This window comes from Schistosoma haematobium, chromosome 1, assembly GCF_000699445.3.
Source record: "Schistosoma haematobium chromosome 1, whole genome shotgun sequence".
Lineage (NCBI taxonomy): Eukaryota > Metazoa > Platyhelminthes > Trematoda > Strigeidida > Schistosomatidae > Schistosoma > Schistosoma haematobium.
Genome location: NC_067196.1, coordinates 88,463,684 through 88,483,758, shown reverse-complemented (window position 1 = coordinate 88,483,758; position 20,075 = coordinate 88,463,684). Strand labels below are relative to the sequence as shown.

At 32.7% G+C, this 20,075-nt stretch overlaps 1 protein-coding gene across 1 annotated transcript in view; it reads left to right on the top strand.

Annotated features, from left to right (window-relative positions):
* The window catches only part of MS3_00002394 (uncharacterized protein), a 108,995-nt gene that overhangs the window by 11,991 nt on the left and 76,929 nt on the right, over nucleotides 1-20,075 (top strand). Inside the window, exons 7-8 of the mRNA XM_051209966.1 lie at nucleotides 6,641-6,836; nucleotides 9,952-10,043. Of these exons, the coding sequence (XP_051075449.1) occupies nucleotides 6,641-6,836; nucleotides 9,952-10,043 (288 nt within the window). The remainder of the gene's footprint in view (nucleotides 1-6,640; nucleotides 6,837-9,951; nucleotides 10,044-20,075) is intronic.

Sequence of the window (20,075 nt, the reverse complement as noted above, 5' to 3'; positions counted from 1 at the left end):
AAAATTTCTTTTTCGATGAAATCATTTACTTAAATTGTGCATTCGTATTTATAGTTCAATGGTAAATATATGTCTACAGAAGGATAGAAAAGATTGCATTATAAAGTGGTCCGAGACTTCAAATATCAATTGAGGTTGGAGAATTATGGAAGGATGAAAATAATTTACGGGTTAGAATCATGAAAGATAAAAATGTCCGCTTGATAAATATGAAGAAAAGTGGAAACAACATAAAGGTCATGAAAATAGCTGAATAATAATTATGGAAAAAATTGTTAAAGGATAATAATAACAGATTACGGTTTAAAATTACAAAACAATAATTTAAAATAAGCAAGACTAATACATCATACAGAATGGAATCGGATCAAAGAAGAATTAGAGGTTGGAAGTATCGTTTTTACATGCAGAGTTTGGACTTGAACTGGTTGATCGCCAACTCCTCAGCAATGAATAAGTTTTTGATTTGACCTTCCTTCGACCCAGGTTCATTGATTGCATAGATTATTTTGAAGGTAAATTCCTTTGAAGCGAAGTGTTCAGAGTCGATTAAGTGCTCCTGTATTTAACTGGTGATTGTTTTGCATTCTTCTTTTAAAAGTTACGTTGATTAATGTTATGGAATGCGTTTAGAAAGTGATTGCTTTGTGCGGCCAATATAACCTGCTCCACTGGAACAAGTAAATTTATAAATGCATATCGATATGCACTTTATGGTACAATCTTTTCTATAGACCTATATTTATCATACAAATAAAAATGTACAGCTTAAGTAAATGATTCCATCGAAAATAGAATTTTCTTCTCTAATATTATTAAATTATGAAGTGATTTCGTAAAGCATAGATAAACATAAACTTTTAAGGGGATATATTATACATTAAAAAAAATATTAGTAAAACACGAACATCCAGTTAACAAGTCCCAAATAGGACGAAACGCGTATCCTGAATTTCACTACTAGCCACTATCCATCTTTGCTTATGATACTTGTGAATTAAAGCAATATCGAGTCAATACACACAGTATGCACATATGCTAATAACAGACTGGTCAATTGCAATCCTAAACATCAATGGGAAGTTTCGATAATGTAATAAGAACATGGAGATCATCAGAACTATGTGATGATATATTAGCGCAATACATTTCGAACAATCTGATCATACATAATATACATGTTAAAAACATTTGTATATAAAAATAAAAGGTCAACTAGACTGGTGTTGTATAAAAGTGTAAAAGGGAGTATACTAAGGTTTATTGAAGCCTTAGTCATACGAAAATTCAAACCCCCTTTGTGTATTCAAAAACAGTTTGTTCTCACCTTAAAGCTACCCTGGTAATATTGGATTATAAGTCCAGAGTGATTGGGTTTCAAATTGTGTTCACATTATTATTATTATTGTCTTCTCTTACCCCATTTCCGGTCTAGTTGACCTTTTATTTTTATATATAAATGTTCTTAACAAGTATATAGTGCGTAATGAGATTGTTCGAAATGTATTGGGCTAATATATCATCACATAGTTCTGATAATCTTCGTCTGCTTATTACATTATCTAAATTTCTCAAAGGGACTAATTGCTTTAAATCAATGAGAAGATTCAAACAACTAATACAAAAATGAATTGAACATTAAAACTTATTATTTCTGTCATACAAAAAAATACAATTCATTGATTGATTCAAGTGTAAATTTCTTTAATTGTTCATTTAGTGATAACATTCTAATCAATCTAACTTTTGTATCCATCTACTTATGAATTAAAACTCTTATTTATTGAATACCATTCATAATGAAATCATATTCATTTATGATAAAGACTAGAATATCCAGTTTTATATATTAAAATACTGATCAAAGTCTTTTAATTATCAATGTAAATTAATGTAATCACTAAAGTAAATCAATATTATAGGTTTAGTTCAATTGATTTTTTTGTTCCATTTTCTATAATGACAATACTGAACGTGAAATCACTCTAAGCAATATTTGTTATAATGCTCGGTTTTTACTTCATCTACATGTATGGGACATTAATTTACCTTAGATGAATATCTACACTAGATCCCCTCTCAGTGTCTATTCTACAAGATTTCAATACAATTCAGATGATCAAGAACATGTGATTAGCCTGACTAGAACTTAAATATATATTTCCACACCAAAAACCTGACACAATCCAACAACAATGAACTATTAATAATAATAATAGCCTAGGATAACGCGACAATTTCTTATTCTTTCTCTCCATTTAGTTATTTTAATTGTACTTTTATTTGTTTGACCTTTATTAATTTTCATATAAAAATGCCTTGACAAGTATATGTGTGACCAGATTGTTCGAAATGTATAGCGCAAATACATCACATGTTTCAGATCAACTCCGTCTTCTCATTGTTCTATCGAAATAATAATAATAAGGATAGGGGAATATATAACTCATTTAACAGCTTCCAGACTATCTGCATGCCCACACATCAGTAGTATTTATAAGTTATATAAGTAAAAACTTTAGGAAATTTAAGCAAATACAAAATGCTGTTTTATTAGCAACAATTTGCTTTTGATATACATACTTTGTATTTTGATCTTTTCTTTTATCGAAAATTACTATTGGTAGGTTTGATTTGATCATTTCAAATAAATTAAGTATTGGGTAGATTGTTATCAATAAAATAAAAGTAATATATTTGTAAATATCTTGATGAGTAGAAAAATTATAAATTTCTGATGTTTCGTGATTCAGTGTAAGCCACTTCTTCAGAGAATAAATAATTTAACTTAGATTAATTTTGAGTTGGTTATTTATTCTCTGAAGAAGTGGTTTACACTGAGTCATGAAACATCAGAAAATTCTAATTTTTTTACTCATTGAGATATTACAAATGTATTATTTATTTTATTGGTTTGCATTGTTTAACAATGTCATTTCTGAGTTTATTATCATTAAAGTATAAATTTCTCTTTGGTTTTCGATAAGCTTAACTATTCATTTCGAAATATAAATTTAATATTTCTCGCCAAATAACCACTTACTTACACCTGTTACTCCTCGTGGAGGAGCATAAACCACCCACCAGCACTCTCCATCCAACCCTGTCCTGGGCAATCCTTTCTAGCTCTCTCCATTTGTTATTCATCCTTTTCATATCTGCATCTATTTCCCAACGAAATGTGTTCTTTGGTCTTCCACTTTTTCGCTTCCCTTCAAGATTCCAAGTTAGGGCTTGACTCGTGATACAGTTTGATGATTCTCGTAACGTATGTCCTATCCAATTCCAACATCTTTTCCTAATTTCCTCTTCAGATGGAAGATGGTTTGTTCTCTCCCACAGTAGGTTGTTGCTGATTGTATCCGGCCAATGGATGTTGAGTATCTTGAGTAGACAACTATTTATAAATACTTGTACCTTCTTGATGGTGGTTGTTGTAGTTCTCCAAGTTTCAGCTCCGTACAGTAAAACTGCCTTGACGTTCGTACTGAAGATTCTCAATTTGATATTGGTTGACAGACAGTTGTCTTGAGTTCCATATTTTCTTCAATTGAAGGAATGTGGCCCTTGCTTTGCCAATCCTCACCTTTACGTCTGCATCTGATCCTCCTTGTTCATTGATGATGCTTCCCAGGTATGTGAAGGACTCTACATCTTCCGGAGTTTCGCCATAAAGTGTGGTTGAGTTTGTGTCCTCTGCGTTGTATTTGAGGATCTTGCTTTTCCCCTTGTGTATGTTGAGGCCTACTGATGCAGAGGCTGCTACTACACTAGTCGTCCTCATCTGCATTTGTCCGTGTCTATGCGATAGGAGGGCTAAGTCATCTACGAAGTCCAAGTTATCTAATCGGTATATTTAACAATGAATCTTCTTAATTATTACAAATTAACATTCAATACATTTCAATATTTTCTCAAATATTCATTTTATTCTTATGGGAAAATGTTTAATCTTTAATATTGTCGATTCATAATTTCATCAGCCTTATTTAGTTAGTACTAAAACAAGTATACAATTCTGTTGATTTGTGTACACTGAAATTAATTATGATTCCTATTTGTTACTCCAACTTTGGATTGACATTTTTTTAAGAAAAGAAGATTAATTAATGATTAAAACAATAGAAAAATATCATTACTACTATTTTAGAGTTGATCTTTCTAGGTAATATAAGATGGAAAAGAAGGTGTTATCATCATCTACTCGTTACAGTGTTCAACCAATTAAGAGTACATTCATTTAAATGATGTTTTGAATAAAAAATAGTGTATATAAACAACTATGTAGTTGGAAAGGTCATATATATATCTTAGGTCTTGTGTATATGTGAAATTCATTAAATTCAAAGAAACTATGCTAAACAAATGAATTTGTAGCCAAATTAAAAAGTATATTTATAGTGATCATAAAAATTCTGTTTTAGAATATGTCTATGTCATTTACTGATCATGAATTAGTTAAGTCGATTACATATCTTGGAAATCATCTCCTTTTTTTATAGAAAAAATGAGTTGATGGCCAGTAACATCTCATTATGACAATACTGAGAATCATATTTAACTTTTGTCAGTTTAAGCCATATGTCGCGTTTAAGAAATATATCTTTTCATTAATTCTCATCCTACACAACTTGGCTTAACTTATTTGCTCAGTAAACATTTCAAGAATCTATAGCTAGCTATATGTGTTTCAATTCCTGATTTGTCAATATAGGATTGAGAAGATTGTTGAGTTTCATTGAAGTGATGAACCGACCGATTTTAGACCACTATTCAAAACATGGAAGCACTGGACAACTGTTTCGTTCAAATGTTGAATTCCTCAGGAGTGCCTATACACGATCTCATACTCAGGATTTAAATCCAACATTGTTAGTGTCTAAATTCAGCCAATCCATGATTTTGCGTGACCTTCTTCCATCGTCTTCGGTAGGTAACTTCCTCACACCCGACACGGTTGAACTTCACTGGTCACACCTTCTCAATAGGATTCCGGTAATTTCCTCTAGAAGCACATGATACTTTTCAGTATAGGCTTGTGGAGATTGTTGAGTTTTATTGAAATCGTCACGGTCCAAATTACTCATATTCAGATTATCCACCGAAATATATTTCAATGAATTAATAAGTAAAGTTTTTATTACCAGTCAATTAAATGGCCAATAAAACTCAGTAATCACTTGTGGACGTACTGTTCTTAATCTACAACTAGCTGAAATCATCCAGTTTTACACTCCGCGTTTCTTAAACAAGTCAGCTGAATTATAATTGTTGGAGGTCATTACCTGATTTTCTCGATCGATCAGTCGTTTCTAATTAAACATCGTCAGATTATAACATCAAATAAAAAAGAAAGGATATTAAGTCTCTTGATCATTTCCAATCACTTCATACTCAGGGTCTACAGTAGATTGGAGTATAAATAATGATTGATAACTGAGTAGTAAACAGTGTCCTTTTTTTCTAGTTTTTTTAAATGCCAATCGGATTCTGTATATCATGTTACAATATGGCCATTAGTTTAAATGACTCGACATCCCGTGCATTATATTTTAGTGTTAGATTGCTGGAGGTATTCGGAAGGAATTCCTTCTTAAACTATGTTTTATAGTAGATGAAACTTGTCCTCAGGCATACCTACAATCAAATAATAAGATCTTTAAAATTACAACTTTTGTAAAGGCGTTTTGGTGTGAACTGAATATATGGACGAATCAATCAGATTTAGGAATACAAGTCTTGGATTTGGCACGAAATACATTCATCCATTTGACTAAATAATATTTTGGCATTTTAGCTCATGCTAGTTCTTGATGAAAACCATAAACATATCTCCTAACCCTAACCATCAACTGTAAATCATAATTCTAATTCCTCACACTGATTCATAACCCTCATTTACCCCGTGTAAATGGGTGGAAATTCCCAAGGTCACTTTAGCGTCGCTCAAAGGTTACCTATAAACTATAGTCCTACCAACCTTTTCCTTCAAAACTATTCACTGTTGAATTAATCGTCTTGATGTGGTTCAGATACACCCATATGATAAGACCCAAATAGAACAAAACATCTCTCCTTGATTCCACAGCTATCCACCATCCAACTGTGTTTGTAATACATGTGACTTGTGGTAATTCGCAGAAGATTCACATATACCAGAAGTGACTGATGAATTACAGTCCTAAACACTAGTGAAAAATTCAAATAACCGGTACAAATGAGTGATTCATTTTGATAGTTTTTTGTAAATTTCATCTAATTTACTTTTTTAATTCAAAATTTAGCATCAACTTAATAAATGGACTGGTGCTATTCACCTTAGTTAACGTTAATATTTTCATTAGTATATAACTAAATTAAAACAACAAACCATTCTTCTTTGTTCGAAATCATACAAAGAATCAAAGTATGCTCGAAACATATTCGCGTAAACCTAGACCCTGTTCTAAGACGGTAGTATTAGACAATGATACCTATATTTGTTAGTCCGTTTCATTCATTCATTCAATTAGTCATTACTTTACCTATATTTTGGATAATGTTAGATCATTTTAATAATCGTTTTTTTCTCTTCTCCTCCTTCTTTCTTAACTCACACAATTTTAAATCATTGTTCATTTTATTTGTTTATTTCATTTAGATGATAGTTATTCAAGCTAATCATAAACAAAGAGTATTCAACAATTTATTAGATCATCTAACATGTTATCAATGTGTTGTATTACTCAAAGATATTCATCTAAAATATATACCTTGTAATTTAATTACATCTTATAATGTTAATTATGTGCATCACAATTTAAATTTAATGAGAAATGATGAGAATAATTATATAAGTAAGTATAAATAATAACTTATACATTTATGTAATTACTTCTGTTGTGCACGATTGTTGTTGTTTTTTTTCACATTCCTACTGATGCATTATAATGTTTGATCCTTATTCACAATATGAAGACGAGTTCAAACTTTTCGTAAAAAACCATATTGTTCAATGTGAAAGTCTTGTTTATTTATTTATTTAAACACATAAACACTGGTACAAGGAGGCACCAAATAGATGTGTGTCATATGAATCATTCGGTCTGTGTGAGTGCTAGGATACTATCTGGGTGCCCAAACCGAAGCAGGTAGTTCTCTTTGGGGGGGGCCACACACGGAGCCTTTGACCTGCAGGTTTGATCCACAAGGCAGTGGAGCAACGTGAGGAGATGTATTCCCATGGTAGTCTGTGACCAACCATTGGTTCATACGCCATTTGTTCCTTCAGGATACTGGAGCCCATGTGCACCATTGGTTTGGAATTAGGGTTTCCCAACTCCCCTAGGTGGATTCTCCATATCCACTAACCCGGTTAAAGCACCAGACATTCACTTCTCATCCTCTTAATTTAGTAAACGACAGTAATGTTGCTAGAAGGCGATGAGTAGGACTTTCCCGGCAGCGACCATGTGGCAGCATTCCGAGAGAGAGATAGGGCTGACTCTCCCCACTCTCAGCCGTACCAAGGCATTTGGGTGCGATATCAAAGTCTACAAAATGTCAATGTGCATACCATTAATCAAGTATATTGATTGATATACTCCATTTTAAGTTATAAGTCTTGCCGTAAGGACTAGTACTAATACCGACTGTAATAAACCATAGGTAAGTGAAGTTTAGAATATGCGACTAACTGACTAAATAACAATTGTTTTCACCTCAAAATTATAACTCTTTACAATTCTTACTGTACAAATGACTTCGTCATATGCTTTTCTTATACTTGAAATTATTTAACTCAACTTAAGATACTAGTCCGTAAGATAAAGAAATTGTTTTTAAATTAGTTAGATTGTTTATTTGACAAATGTTAAACAGCTAAAAGTACGCTTTATTTTAAAGGCTTATTTATTTATTTGAACACATAAATATTGGTACAAGAGGGTACCAAATATATATGCGCCACACAAAACAATGAGAATTCGAAGAGAAAAAAAGAACAATAACGGACAGTTTAGTGTAAGATAGTGTAATGATAATAATAGTAATAATGGGGGAAACGGAAAGGTACAATCGGAAGAAATCTTTCAGTTAAGGAAGAAACAACCATCTTTTTATAGAGAAAGTAAAAGAAGGTTACAGCAGGATCGCCACTGGTTTCTATTCTGAGCCATATCTGATGACGTATCTAGCCACTGTGTTGCTCCAGCTCTCGGACCCCAGCCAGGGAGTCGTGAAGGAACAACACAAGCCATCCCTTTACAGCTTTCTTTCATGCCACGACACCATATCATACACTGGCCACCTCTCTGCCTCCGGAAGCCCTGGTATGGCTGAGAGTGGGGCGGGCCCGCCCTCCCTGTCGAAATGTTCTTACACGGCCACATGTATACAGCCTGTGCCAGGGAAGTCCTACTCACTGTCTTCTCGTGGCGAGGGTGTTGTTTACGAAAATGAGAGGACGAAAAGTGAATGTCCGGCGCTTTAACCGGATCCCAAAACAATGGTGCACATGGGCTCTAGCATCCTGAAGGAACAAATGGCGTATGAACCAATTTCTTGGTCCCCGGCTACCATGGGACTGCATCTCCTCACGATACCCCACTGCCTTGTGGGTCAGACCTTGAGGTCAAAGGCTCGGGGTGTGGTCTCCTAAGAAAACCACCTGCTTCGGTCTGGGCACCCGGGCAGTATCACAGCCCACACATAAATATATATATTTTAAAGACTAGAAATTATTGAACTGAATTCACTAGCCTACTGAACTGCAATGTTTACAATAAGGTCAAAATTTCAGTTAAGCATAATGAAATATCTATCCTCATCAAGGTTGGTCAGGTTAATTTGAAATTAGTTTTATTTTGTATAGCTTCGTTTATTTTCAATACGAGTAATATGTTACAATCAACTATGAAAGATGATTTCATATGTAATTTTACAACAACCTAATTATTCGTAATACTGAAAATAATAATGAAAATTGTATCGTATATCTAATAAAACTCACAAATTACCAAACATTTGATTACAAACAATGGTCTTTAGAAGTTATAGACACTTGAGTTGTCTGTTATTCTATGAATACACCCCTATCAATTAAACAAGCCATGAATTGATTTCATCCATATAGTTTTTTTGATATTTGAAAACTCATTCTTTTGTCTATTTGATTCCTATATGAAATTCAATGTTTTTAAATTATTGTCTCTAATTATGAAAGCTCATAACAATAGAGATATTTAGGAACTTTCGTCTAAATTTGATCGCATGGTTTCACAGTATTTGGGCGCCAAGTTGATGTGGGATATTAAAGAGGGAGGATGTATTTGTAAAATATCAGCGAAAGAATTTGAAGTAAATGCAACGTTTCGCCTGGAAATCTGGTCCTTGAAAAATTTTCTAATAACCATTCACAGACTGACCTTATCTAATAAACCATTGATTACCTCACTTGAGAGCTACTAGAAAGCTAGGCTAATGTGTTGCAGACTCAATCTAGTTTAACTCAGTTGATTTGTGTTCAGTCATAGTAAGCTGTAACTGACTAATGAACATGGATAGACATTTGTGCGTATTCCCGTATATAGTTTCGTAAACTTGTTAATTATCGTTGTAGTGTATGTTTTAGGATGTCCGATAACGTGTCCTCGATCCGAATTAGTTTAACATATTAAAGATAAAACATTGTGCTGGGTATATAGCTAGTGAGTGTGATACCATACATGTAACAGAATCGTTCCCATCGTTCAACCTGGGAAACAAGCCTCTCATCAGTAGCACTTCCGAAGAGCATCAAATTAGGCTGAAACAGTGTTCTTGATTTATTTTGGCTTTTCAGATGAAAGTCATCATCGATAAAAGTTATCACTTATTATAACCCTAAATTGTTTCTCAGGAATAGGATTATTGAAAAGTTGCATTTCTATTTGAAAGTGCTTTTATGTTAATTATTCTTGGTTTTTATTCAAGGCAAATTTATTAGTACCAATAATACTGAAGCATTTAGCAAACATTCCGAATGTCTTTGTTCAGTGTTCGTAAAACTGGACAAAATATTTAAGGTAAGCTTCTTCTGTTTTGTTTTGTTAATAATGTGTTGTTGAAATAGGCGGTTTGTAGATATAAAACTCTACTAACTGGACATCTATGGCGAAGTTGGCTTGTGCTCATTACTGTGGTGTATTAAACTAGGCTAAAAGAGTTATCTGTTCATCAGTTTCTGTATGGATACTTTCGTTCATGCTTCGTTTTAATTATAATGACACTTTTTGTTATCGATTGTTATCAGTTCAGTGGAAAAACACTAGTGAGACCTATTACACTTCTGACATCAAAAATTCCTGTCTACATTACCCTACCATTCAGAAGTTAGTCAAATGGGCTTGTGCTGAAACGAAGGCTTAATTCAGTTGTAAGTAAATGTATTGTGTTACATTAAGTCACGTAACATCATAAATATAATTTATCTGCTCAAAGATAATTTTTGTTAAAAAAAAGCAAGGTTCATGCTTCAGCGAAGATGTAAATGGCATGTAAATGATTGCGTCACATCCTACTGTGTTTATCGGTTCCTATTTGTTTGTCTGTGGCCGCACATACATAAGGGGGATTGATCGTGATCCGTAAGTTAGAGCGCCTGAACACATGCCAAAGTGGTTTCAGGAACAAATAATCAGTGAATGCAATAAGAGCAGATAATAAACATTCATCTTCCTCTATTGTTGAACATAGTAGAAATAAGTCATAAGGTTTATCATAACTCAGTCTTTTTGATTTTGTACAAAATTGTTCAGGGCATTTACTAAGGTTTATTGAAGCCTTGGTCATATGAAAAGTCAAAACCTACTTATGCATTCAAAAACAGTTTGTTCTCACCCTGAACCTACCTTGATATTATAGTTTTATTATTCAACCTGGTGTTTCACATTGTTTTCAACATTATTTTCTCTATTAACCATGTTTCCTCTTATCATCTATTCGTCTAGTTGACCTTTAATTTTTAGTATATAAATGTTCTTAACAAGTTTATATGTGATCATATATTTCTGATAATATCATGTCTTAGTTCATTATTCTAACTAAATAATTGGTTGAGATTTCTCAGCAGTTCTTTGTGTAAATATTTTGTGGGTTTTCGTTTACGCGATTATCATACAATGAAATGTTTTCAGCTTGGTTAAATTTGACATGTCTCCATGTTAGAACGTTAAGAAACTTACCTTCAAAGTGGACCAACATTACTCAGTGAAATATAGACATTGTTATCCATTTATGTATATATGGTAGATCAATTAGGCCTTAAAGATAGATTTTAGTGTGACCTGTTTATCTCAATTTAAAATCATTTGAATGATAACGTTCTTGATATTTTTGACTGAAATTTGGTCAGTGTGGGCTGTGCGGATTGTCACATTTTTATGAAGTAAAAGAAAATTACAATACGATCGCCATCGATACCAATTATTATCACTGTCCCCGGACACACTTTACCGAATCTCTGCACTACTAACATGATCTTGAAATCGAACGTCAGCAATCTTTCGGAGATAACGATGATTAACTACAGAGAGTTTCCGAACATTCTCAACTTGGAGAGAATATGTTTCACAAGCATAGACCAAAACCTTTCTCGTCAAGGCATTGTTAACCCGATCTTTCTCAAAAAAACTAATACCACGTTAGCGCCAAAGGTAACAAATTTCTTTAAACACCTCCGATCTTCACCATACATAAAGTGATCTTGCCACTCACGCCACCATAAATACTCACACTTCCGGCTACTTCTAATGGCTCATCATCAAGAGTGAGCTCAGGCACAAGGTCTTGCTAGTCATGTATATGTATTTTTTTAGGAGGTGCTAAGTACATGCCATACTTACTGGCATTGATTGTTAGCTGATTAAGTGTGAATTAGACAAATTGAGTATAATTATACAGTAAAACAATATTTGCATACTCAAGGTTAAAAAGGCTTTCTCCAGCGAGCTGGTCCACACAACCCTCACCTACTTTTATCAGGAGCCTTTCTAGAATGTCTTCGTGGTTAAAAGTTGCAGATGAATGGTGGAATTTGACAACCCTGTTTAACCTCATCACTTGAATGGAGAAATAAGGAGAGGCGATTATATGCCGTCACTCTACCTGAGGTATTTGTATATAGGACCTTCAAAAAATTAGTAGATTTCTCAGACACACTCTTCTTCAAAAGATAATCTCAAAGAAGTGGCTTAATCTTAACTTTTAATCCTTGCGTTAGAGGCCGAAATCCCATTTTCGTTAGCTGTTAAACGAAATATGTACTTGATTCACGTCAGTTTTCTGACATCGAAAAGCATAATTTCCACTTTTCGAAGTAATATATATAGTTATGTAAGGATCACTTATCCTTACAAAGATAGGCCATATCATTAAAAAAAAGTTTAAAACTGGAGGTAAAATCTCATGAACCAACAACAACATGTAAACATCACACATAAGGTGCGTGTCGTAAATCAATAATCTGAAAGCTAACACTACGAGCTCTGTTCTCGAATGGTGGCTCAACGGTTTCTAGGTGTCCTACTTTCAGCCACTAAATCCTAGATTTAGTTGGATCAGCGGGATAGTATCACTAGCTCGAGTACCTAGAGTGTGGCTTGAAACCAGGTAAATGGGTATTTAACACCGTGAGAGCATGTTTTCCAAATACTAGCCCTCTATCCAAACTAAAATGGGTAGAACTTAGAACTCAATAACTGCAAACCAATTTTTTCTTCGTGTATTGGTAATTTAATTCTTCCCACTGACGTGTAGAACTGAAATTGGTCAGTTTATCATTTGCATATATACATCCCGTGCTGATTGCCTCGATATTGCCTTAAGTCACAAGCATTATAAGCAGATGTATGATGACTACAAGTGAAATCCAGGACTCGTGTTTCCTCCTATTCAGGACTCATCGGTCGGATGTATCTGCATACCAGGATTCGAACCTAGTACCGTGCGCTTCCAGCGTCATCGAGTTATCCACCTGTCTACTGAGTCTGTATAACCACTATCTGCAGGTACATCCAGTTATCAAGTCCTAAATAGGACAAAACTCACGTCCTGGATTCCACTGTTAGCCATTTATTATCTCCGCCTATAATCAGAATTATGTATTCAACTATTACAAGATTAATAATCAATTTCATATATTCCATAATCTAATACGAAAGAATTCTATATGAGATTAAATGTGATACATTTTGAACATATAAAATTAATTTTTTTAATATTTAAATCTCCAGCCTCGTTGTATTATGAACGGTTAAGTATGTAACTAAATTTTTTTTAATTTTTTGAATGAAAACACAATAAGAAAGTAACCATGTATGTTTGATAAAATTACATAACTAACTGATCAATTCAATAATTGTTTTGTCAACTACTATTTAATTATACATTCTGTTATACAACAATGCAATGTTGTGTTTTGTATGTTTTATATTAGAATTGTGTATAATAATAATAACATTTCATTTGTTCAGTGAATATGTGTTGTAAGAGTCCATTACCATGACCTTCGTATTTATATTTTTTAAAAAAAAAATACTCGGTAACTAATTTTTATCAAACTGTTCGTTCTAATATTAATAAGTATTCGTATAAAAAAATATTTAGTAGAACTATCCGTAGATTAGTACTTTAATGACTAAAATATCAATCTTAAAATGTTGAACGAACTGATATAATACTAGTGGAATAACTAAAATTCTCACTTCTACAAGGAAAGTTGACAATTAAACCGTTTAGTTTTGAGGATATACAACACCGTTTTCAAAAGATATTAAAGTTTACCTATAATCTTTGTAAACTTAGTTTAGAGCGGAAAAATTTACGAGGTCTAAATAAAGGTTGCGAAATTTAATGGACATAACTCACAACTTGAGTCATCAAATAGGAGCTTAATTTAAACATTTACTGTGACAATTGGGCCTTTTGTAAAGGATCAGAAGTAAAATGCCGCTTAATGGTCTGTGAATTAGATAAAGTATCAGTTAACAACTCCAGATATATTTTGAGTCTTATGGAGAGTATTTGGAAATTCAATTTCTCCGACGTAGTGCATCAGTGATATTACCCCTAATACTGTACCCTTTGTAGGCTACAATCAATGTCGCTCAATCCAACAAATTTAAGATTCAGAAGATACTCTTATTATGATCAATCCCCATTCGCGTTCAAAGATAGAAGTTAGATTATTACAGGGGAGGTGACAATATTGTTTATAATTATACTTATTTAACGTTACCTATCTGCGTAAGTTTTTAGTAACTTGTTTTTTTACCTTACTCAACTGACCAAAAAGAGATTTTCCACTCATTCCCATATGGGTGTGATCAGATTATAGTTTTCTGTTGTCTTGTAACACTATTATTATTATTATTATTATTATTATTCCTGTAATGAATATTGTCATCAATGTTTTATTAGTCCCAATAGTTATCAGTTCTAAGTAAAATTTGATCAAGTTTGATTGGTAATTGTTATTCCCACTATGATTAAATAATTTGTACATAATTCATTACGTATGTTTCGTTTTCTCACTCACTTGTAATAATTAAGTAGTGCTTTGTTTTCATCTTCTGAATTCATTATTCATTTGTTGTTTATGTGTGCGTTTTAATATCCTTATGAATCAAATAACTTTGCTTCATTTAGCTGAAAAGATTTTGTTAGGTTACTGGTTTAATTTGTAGGCTTTTTTCATTACAGACTAATCTTAGTGTTGGTTCAGTGCTATCGGAAATTAGTAATCGACACTTATAGATTATGAAAACCATTGAATTTCTTTACCCTTGAAGTTCTGGTTTACATTCGTAGTAGATGTTACATACTATCAAGAAAATTGAATGATTGTCGCACTATGATGGCTTAAATAAGAAATTCTATCATTAAAGTGCCTAGTTAAGGTATTTTCCCAAGTTAACGATTAGCTTGTGTTGATTAGTGTATAATTATCACAATAATATTTTATTTAATACTTTTATTACTTTGAAACTAGACACATTTCTTTTAAGTATTGTTGTGTTCTCTGAGCTAGCTGGTTTGAGTCTTAAGCTTTGATTGCCGTTCTGGATAACAGCATCAAAGCCTACTTCAAGTCAAACTGTATTTCAAGAAAGTGCTGGTAATGCTGTCTAAAATAACAATAGAAAGATTGCGACTTGGATGTCCAATTCAGGGAGCTCAACATCTTAAAAGCACTCGCCTAAACTACTAATCTTACTCATTACTTCAGGAGATAAATACCCCACTTACTTCAACAAGGTAGCAGCACCTCATCTACACGAGTCTGTGTACTTTAATTTCACTTAGCCCTTCAATGAATGTATTTAACGGACAGTCATTTGGTCAGCAATAATTTTTCTATATTATTATTATTATGTTTGCTTGAACACTTGTTACAGTCTACAGATGTAATCCTCTTATTAGCATAAATGTTAGATAAACTATTCAGTGGCCCATTTTCTTTCCTATGCACATGCGTTTCTTAAATCTACTCATTAATTCTCATTACTCAACGCTTAGTATTGTCTTTTGAAATCTATACACCATTGAGAGATATCTAAGAACGATTATCAGGCCTATTATCTTGAAGAAATTCCGCTACAGTCCACACAAGAAATCAAGTTAGCTCTATTCAACATGGCAGACCAGTGTCACTAGTTATCAGCAAAACAGTGGAGTTTTAGTTCTAAACTTTTGTATTAGTATCTCGTGAATCATACTTGTCGTAATATGAGTTCTTTTTTCAGTGTGAGATTACGGTGAAATCCCACCTTAATGTCGTTTCTTGTTTTATTTCTCTGACCCACACTTTATGGAATCATATAGATGTATTTTTTTATATTCCGGTTATATCTTCAAGGAATTTTTCACTGCTTGGGATTGTGTTAGACATTATATTGTTTACCGTGATACTTTTATTACTGAAATCTAACGTAATTTCGATTACAAAGAGAGATAAATGGTTGTTAGAAGTGGAATCTAGGACGCGCGTTTTGTCCTACTCGGAACTCGTTAGCTGGACGCACCTGCATCTCAGAGTTGATGTTGGCCCTAGGATTCGAACCTATTACTGTGCGCTTTGAACGTCATCTCATTATCCATTGGATACAGAATCCAGATAGCCAGTGGCTTGTGCAATGATTTGAATTTTGAGTCATTTTTATTTGACTGATCAGTCCTAAACATCACCAGGAAGTTTCAAACAACTAATACAAACGGAATCATTTCCATTGTTTCACGAGCGTATCGGGTCAAACAATTGGATTTCATAAGTGTATTTTGAAATTATTTAGTGTATATTTTTAATTGTGTGAGATTTTGACTTACAAATATTTGCCAATGTAAATAGTTACATATGTGTTATTTAAACCAGTTGTAAACTATGAGAATTTCTACTGCTAATTGGTTGTTTTTTAGTCTTTGTTCGATAACATAATGAAACATTATTTTTATATTTGTTAATAACGTTTAAATATTTGTAAACAGATCATTTCAGTGATCGAATAGATTCGTATCACCAGATCTTTTCGTTTAATTCACTTGGAATAAAATGTAATTTCGTCCTATTGTGAGACTCCTCAGCAGTGCGCATCCACGACCTCGCCCCTTGCGAGGTTCGAACCCAGGACCTACTGTAATTTAATGAAAAATGTAACCATCAATCTAATTAAGTTCACTGTCGACAGTCGACTGCTAAATCTATGTTTCGTGAAGAATATTATTTTTAAACAAGTTTTACTGATGTAGTATTGAAAAAAACCATTTGTTTTAACTTTCAACTCTTTACGAGTGTGCATCCATATGTTCATATACGACCAAACATTTTAGGTCTCATAACAAGGGTAATATCTTTGATTCATTGGGTTACACTTTAATTGTTCATATTTTAAACTTCGATTGACTCATGATATCTCAATGGAATCAATAAATTAAGGTCTCATTTAAAAGCCCCCAAAAATGTAACTCAAGGTTTGTTTCTAGTGAAAACTTAATTATTGTTTACTCGAGTAAATTATTGACTGAGTACACTACTAGTCGATTTTCTTATAATCATCCTTAAAGGTAGCGAATTGGAAAGCATCACTAACCAAATGAGTTATGTTGATGACATATTCATAATGTCTGATGTGAAATTTGATGTCCAGGATGTGCTCAGTTAGGATGAGATGAATTCCAAAATAGATCGATATAATATAATAGCAATTATAATGAGAACAAGTATTATGATTCAATGAGACAAAATGGAAAATCGTTTGAAGTAATTCTGCAATTCATGATCAAGAGTACGATAAATAGTGAATGCATCTGCATCATTGTGTGAACGATTCTGAGTCCTATCACTAAACGTCTTCAATCACTGTTTGTAGTTATCATATGGACATCTACCATGTATTCTGAAACTGTGAATATGGCTCAGGCGAACAGTAAGTGACTTCATAGACTGATGTCACGTTTCAGTTTACTCATCCTTAACTTCCTTCCAACTTACTCCTATACTAACAACTAAAGTTCATTGAGGTAGGCGTTGTGTGGGTATATGTAACATATGTCCTACTCACGTTATTCGATGAAAGTTTACATTCCTCAAATCCTTTAATATGCCACACTCACTTAAGTTTATAATGGAATGTGAGTTCAACTACAAATCCCATTTCTAAGTTACTTATTAACTAGACGTAGTGATAGATTACTATAAAAGTCGATGTATAGAAACGTTTATAGGACGAGCAACTGACTTAATTTAACAAATGAATTAAATTAATGAGAAAGTAAAATCTCTTTCATTCTCTCTTTTCAAGTTATCGTAAAATTTCTTGGTCAGATTGCTTGGAAAATGAACTGGTTATTCTGAAATTTACAATTTCATTGAAAATAACAATGGATACTTATTAAGTTTTATTGATAAAACTGTATGAAGAGTAAACAATCTACCTCAAACTAAACATACCGATCCCAAAGATAATTCTATTCATAAATTCTAGTTAATTGTTTGTTGTTTTTCGAATCAGTTTTCATTTCACATAATTTTTGTCCATTAGTTAAAATTGTTTTCTCAAAAAGTTTTTTTTTTTCTTAGTACCAGTAATTCAAGCCATGAAATTAACACTGGAAATAGGTTTTTTTTTTCTAAAAAAAAAGATATGACCACACCTTAGTTTGACTTTTTTTTCCCCAAATTTACCTACATTCCTCCTTCTCCCCCCCCCGCCCACCTCAATTATATGTGTACTAATTTTATCTTTTGTGAAAAAAATTCTTAAAAAGACCTTTTATTTTCCTTGTTCAATTCTCATTTAAGGTCAACTCTCAGTACTTTTTCAGATTTACCTTTAAGAATTGTCATTTTCTTACTTTTCTCTTGATTTTTTTCCATTTATATCATCAAACTAATTTTCCAACTTTTTATTTCTCATAAATATTTTTTTTCAATTTTTCAGTACTTTTGTCTTTTACAACATGTACTAACTTCACTTTGTTGTTTTCTCTTCATTTTCATTGATTTGAAGCTGTGTCAATTCGAATCTATAGATATTAATCATAGATATATACATATAACTCGGATTTTTTTTACGTCGTTTTAATTACTTACTTACTTACGCCTGTTACTCCTCATGGAGGAACATAGGCCGCTCACCAGCATTCTCCTTCCAACCATGTCCTGGGCAATCCTTTCCAGTTGTTATTCATCCTTTTCATATTTGCATCTATTTCCCGATATAATATGTTCTTTGACCTTCCACTTTTCCACTTTCCTTCAGGATTCCAAGTTACGGCTTGCCTCATGATGGAGTTTGGCCGTTTTAATAGTCTCATTTAATTATTTTCATAACAAATTGACAATACTTATAAAGAACTAATGAAAACCAGAGTAATTAAACATCCGGCCAAATAAGACATGATATCAGTTCATGAAATCATAAACTGTTAGATTGAGTTGTATCATTGGATTCAAACTAACGGGCTAGGGTACGCGAAAGTATGGTAAGCAATGGGTAAAGACGTTGAGTTACATGGCTCAGAAGCTTTTTATTACGGGAGTAGATCCATTCACTTTTTGTCATAACTTAAATCTCATACTTCTTACTCGATGAAGTCATGACTTATTATTGAATCCTATTGTTTATATACAGTTTTTTCTACTATCACTGATATGGTATAGTAACTTGAACTGATGCATATATGCGCCCAGTTTTACTGACTGACTGACTAGTCGAATTCAACATTTTCTTTTGTCATGATTTGTGAAATTCATTTAAAGACATTGCCATCTACTCCCTGTCGATTTCCTTTCATTTTTTTCAAATGATTAAGATCTATTGTTTAAGTTTCCATTTTTGTGAAAGATTACTATGATCACGATGAAATGTTAATTTGAGTACATTTATATCCATATATTGTAGTTTTGTCCTTGTAGAACTATCATATTTTATCAAGATCAAATGAATTCTATATGTGTGTTTGAATTAACTAGTCTATGAATGATAATTAGTGTTAAAAACAAATTCCAACTAATATTTATATCCAAAGTTCAATCATTAAAACAAAATATTTTATAACAAATAAATTTTGTAACATGTTGTTTATTGAATTTTGTATAAAAAGTATAAGTTGTCAATGAGTAATAAAAGTGACAATCTTGATTCTGTTTGTGCTAATGAATTCAAAAAGTTCAATATAGAATTTCACTGATATTTGTACATGGATATGTCGTTAATTTTTGTTCTAACGATCTGATAGATACGTTGAATTCTTCTTCAAACTCACACCAATCAAATGTTTGTTTTTTTCTTATATAAATGATATGTTAAAGGTTTTGCAAGAGTTTGAGATCTCTCATAAAAGCTGGTTTATATTAGAAAATGAAAGTAAGCGACCACATTGGAATCAAAAAATTAATAGTAGTAATAATTTCAAGAATATATTTGGTAGGGTTTAAATAAGCACTGGCTATTGTAATTCGATTAGCATCAGATCTTCACTTGCTGGTCGCCAAGATGAGATTGAAACTCAAGAAGCACTGGACAACGGGGCGGACAATATCACAAAAGTTCAATACGACC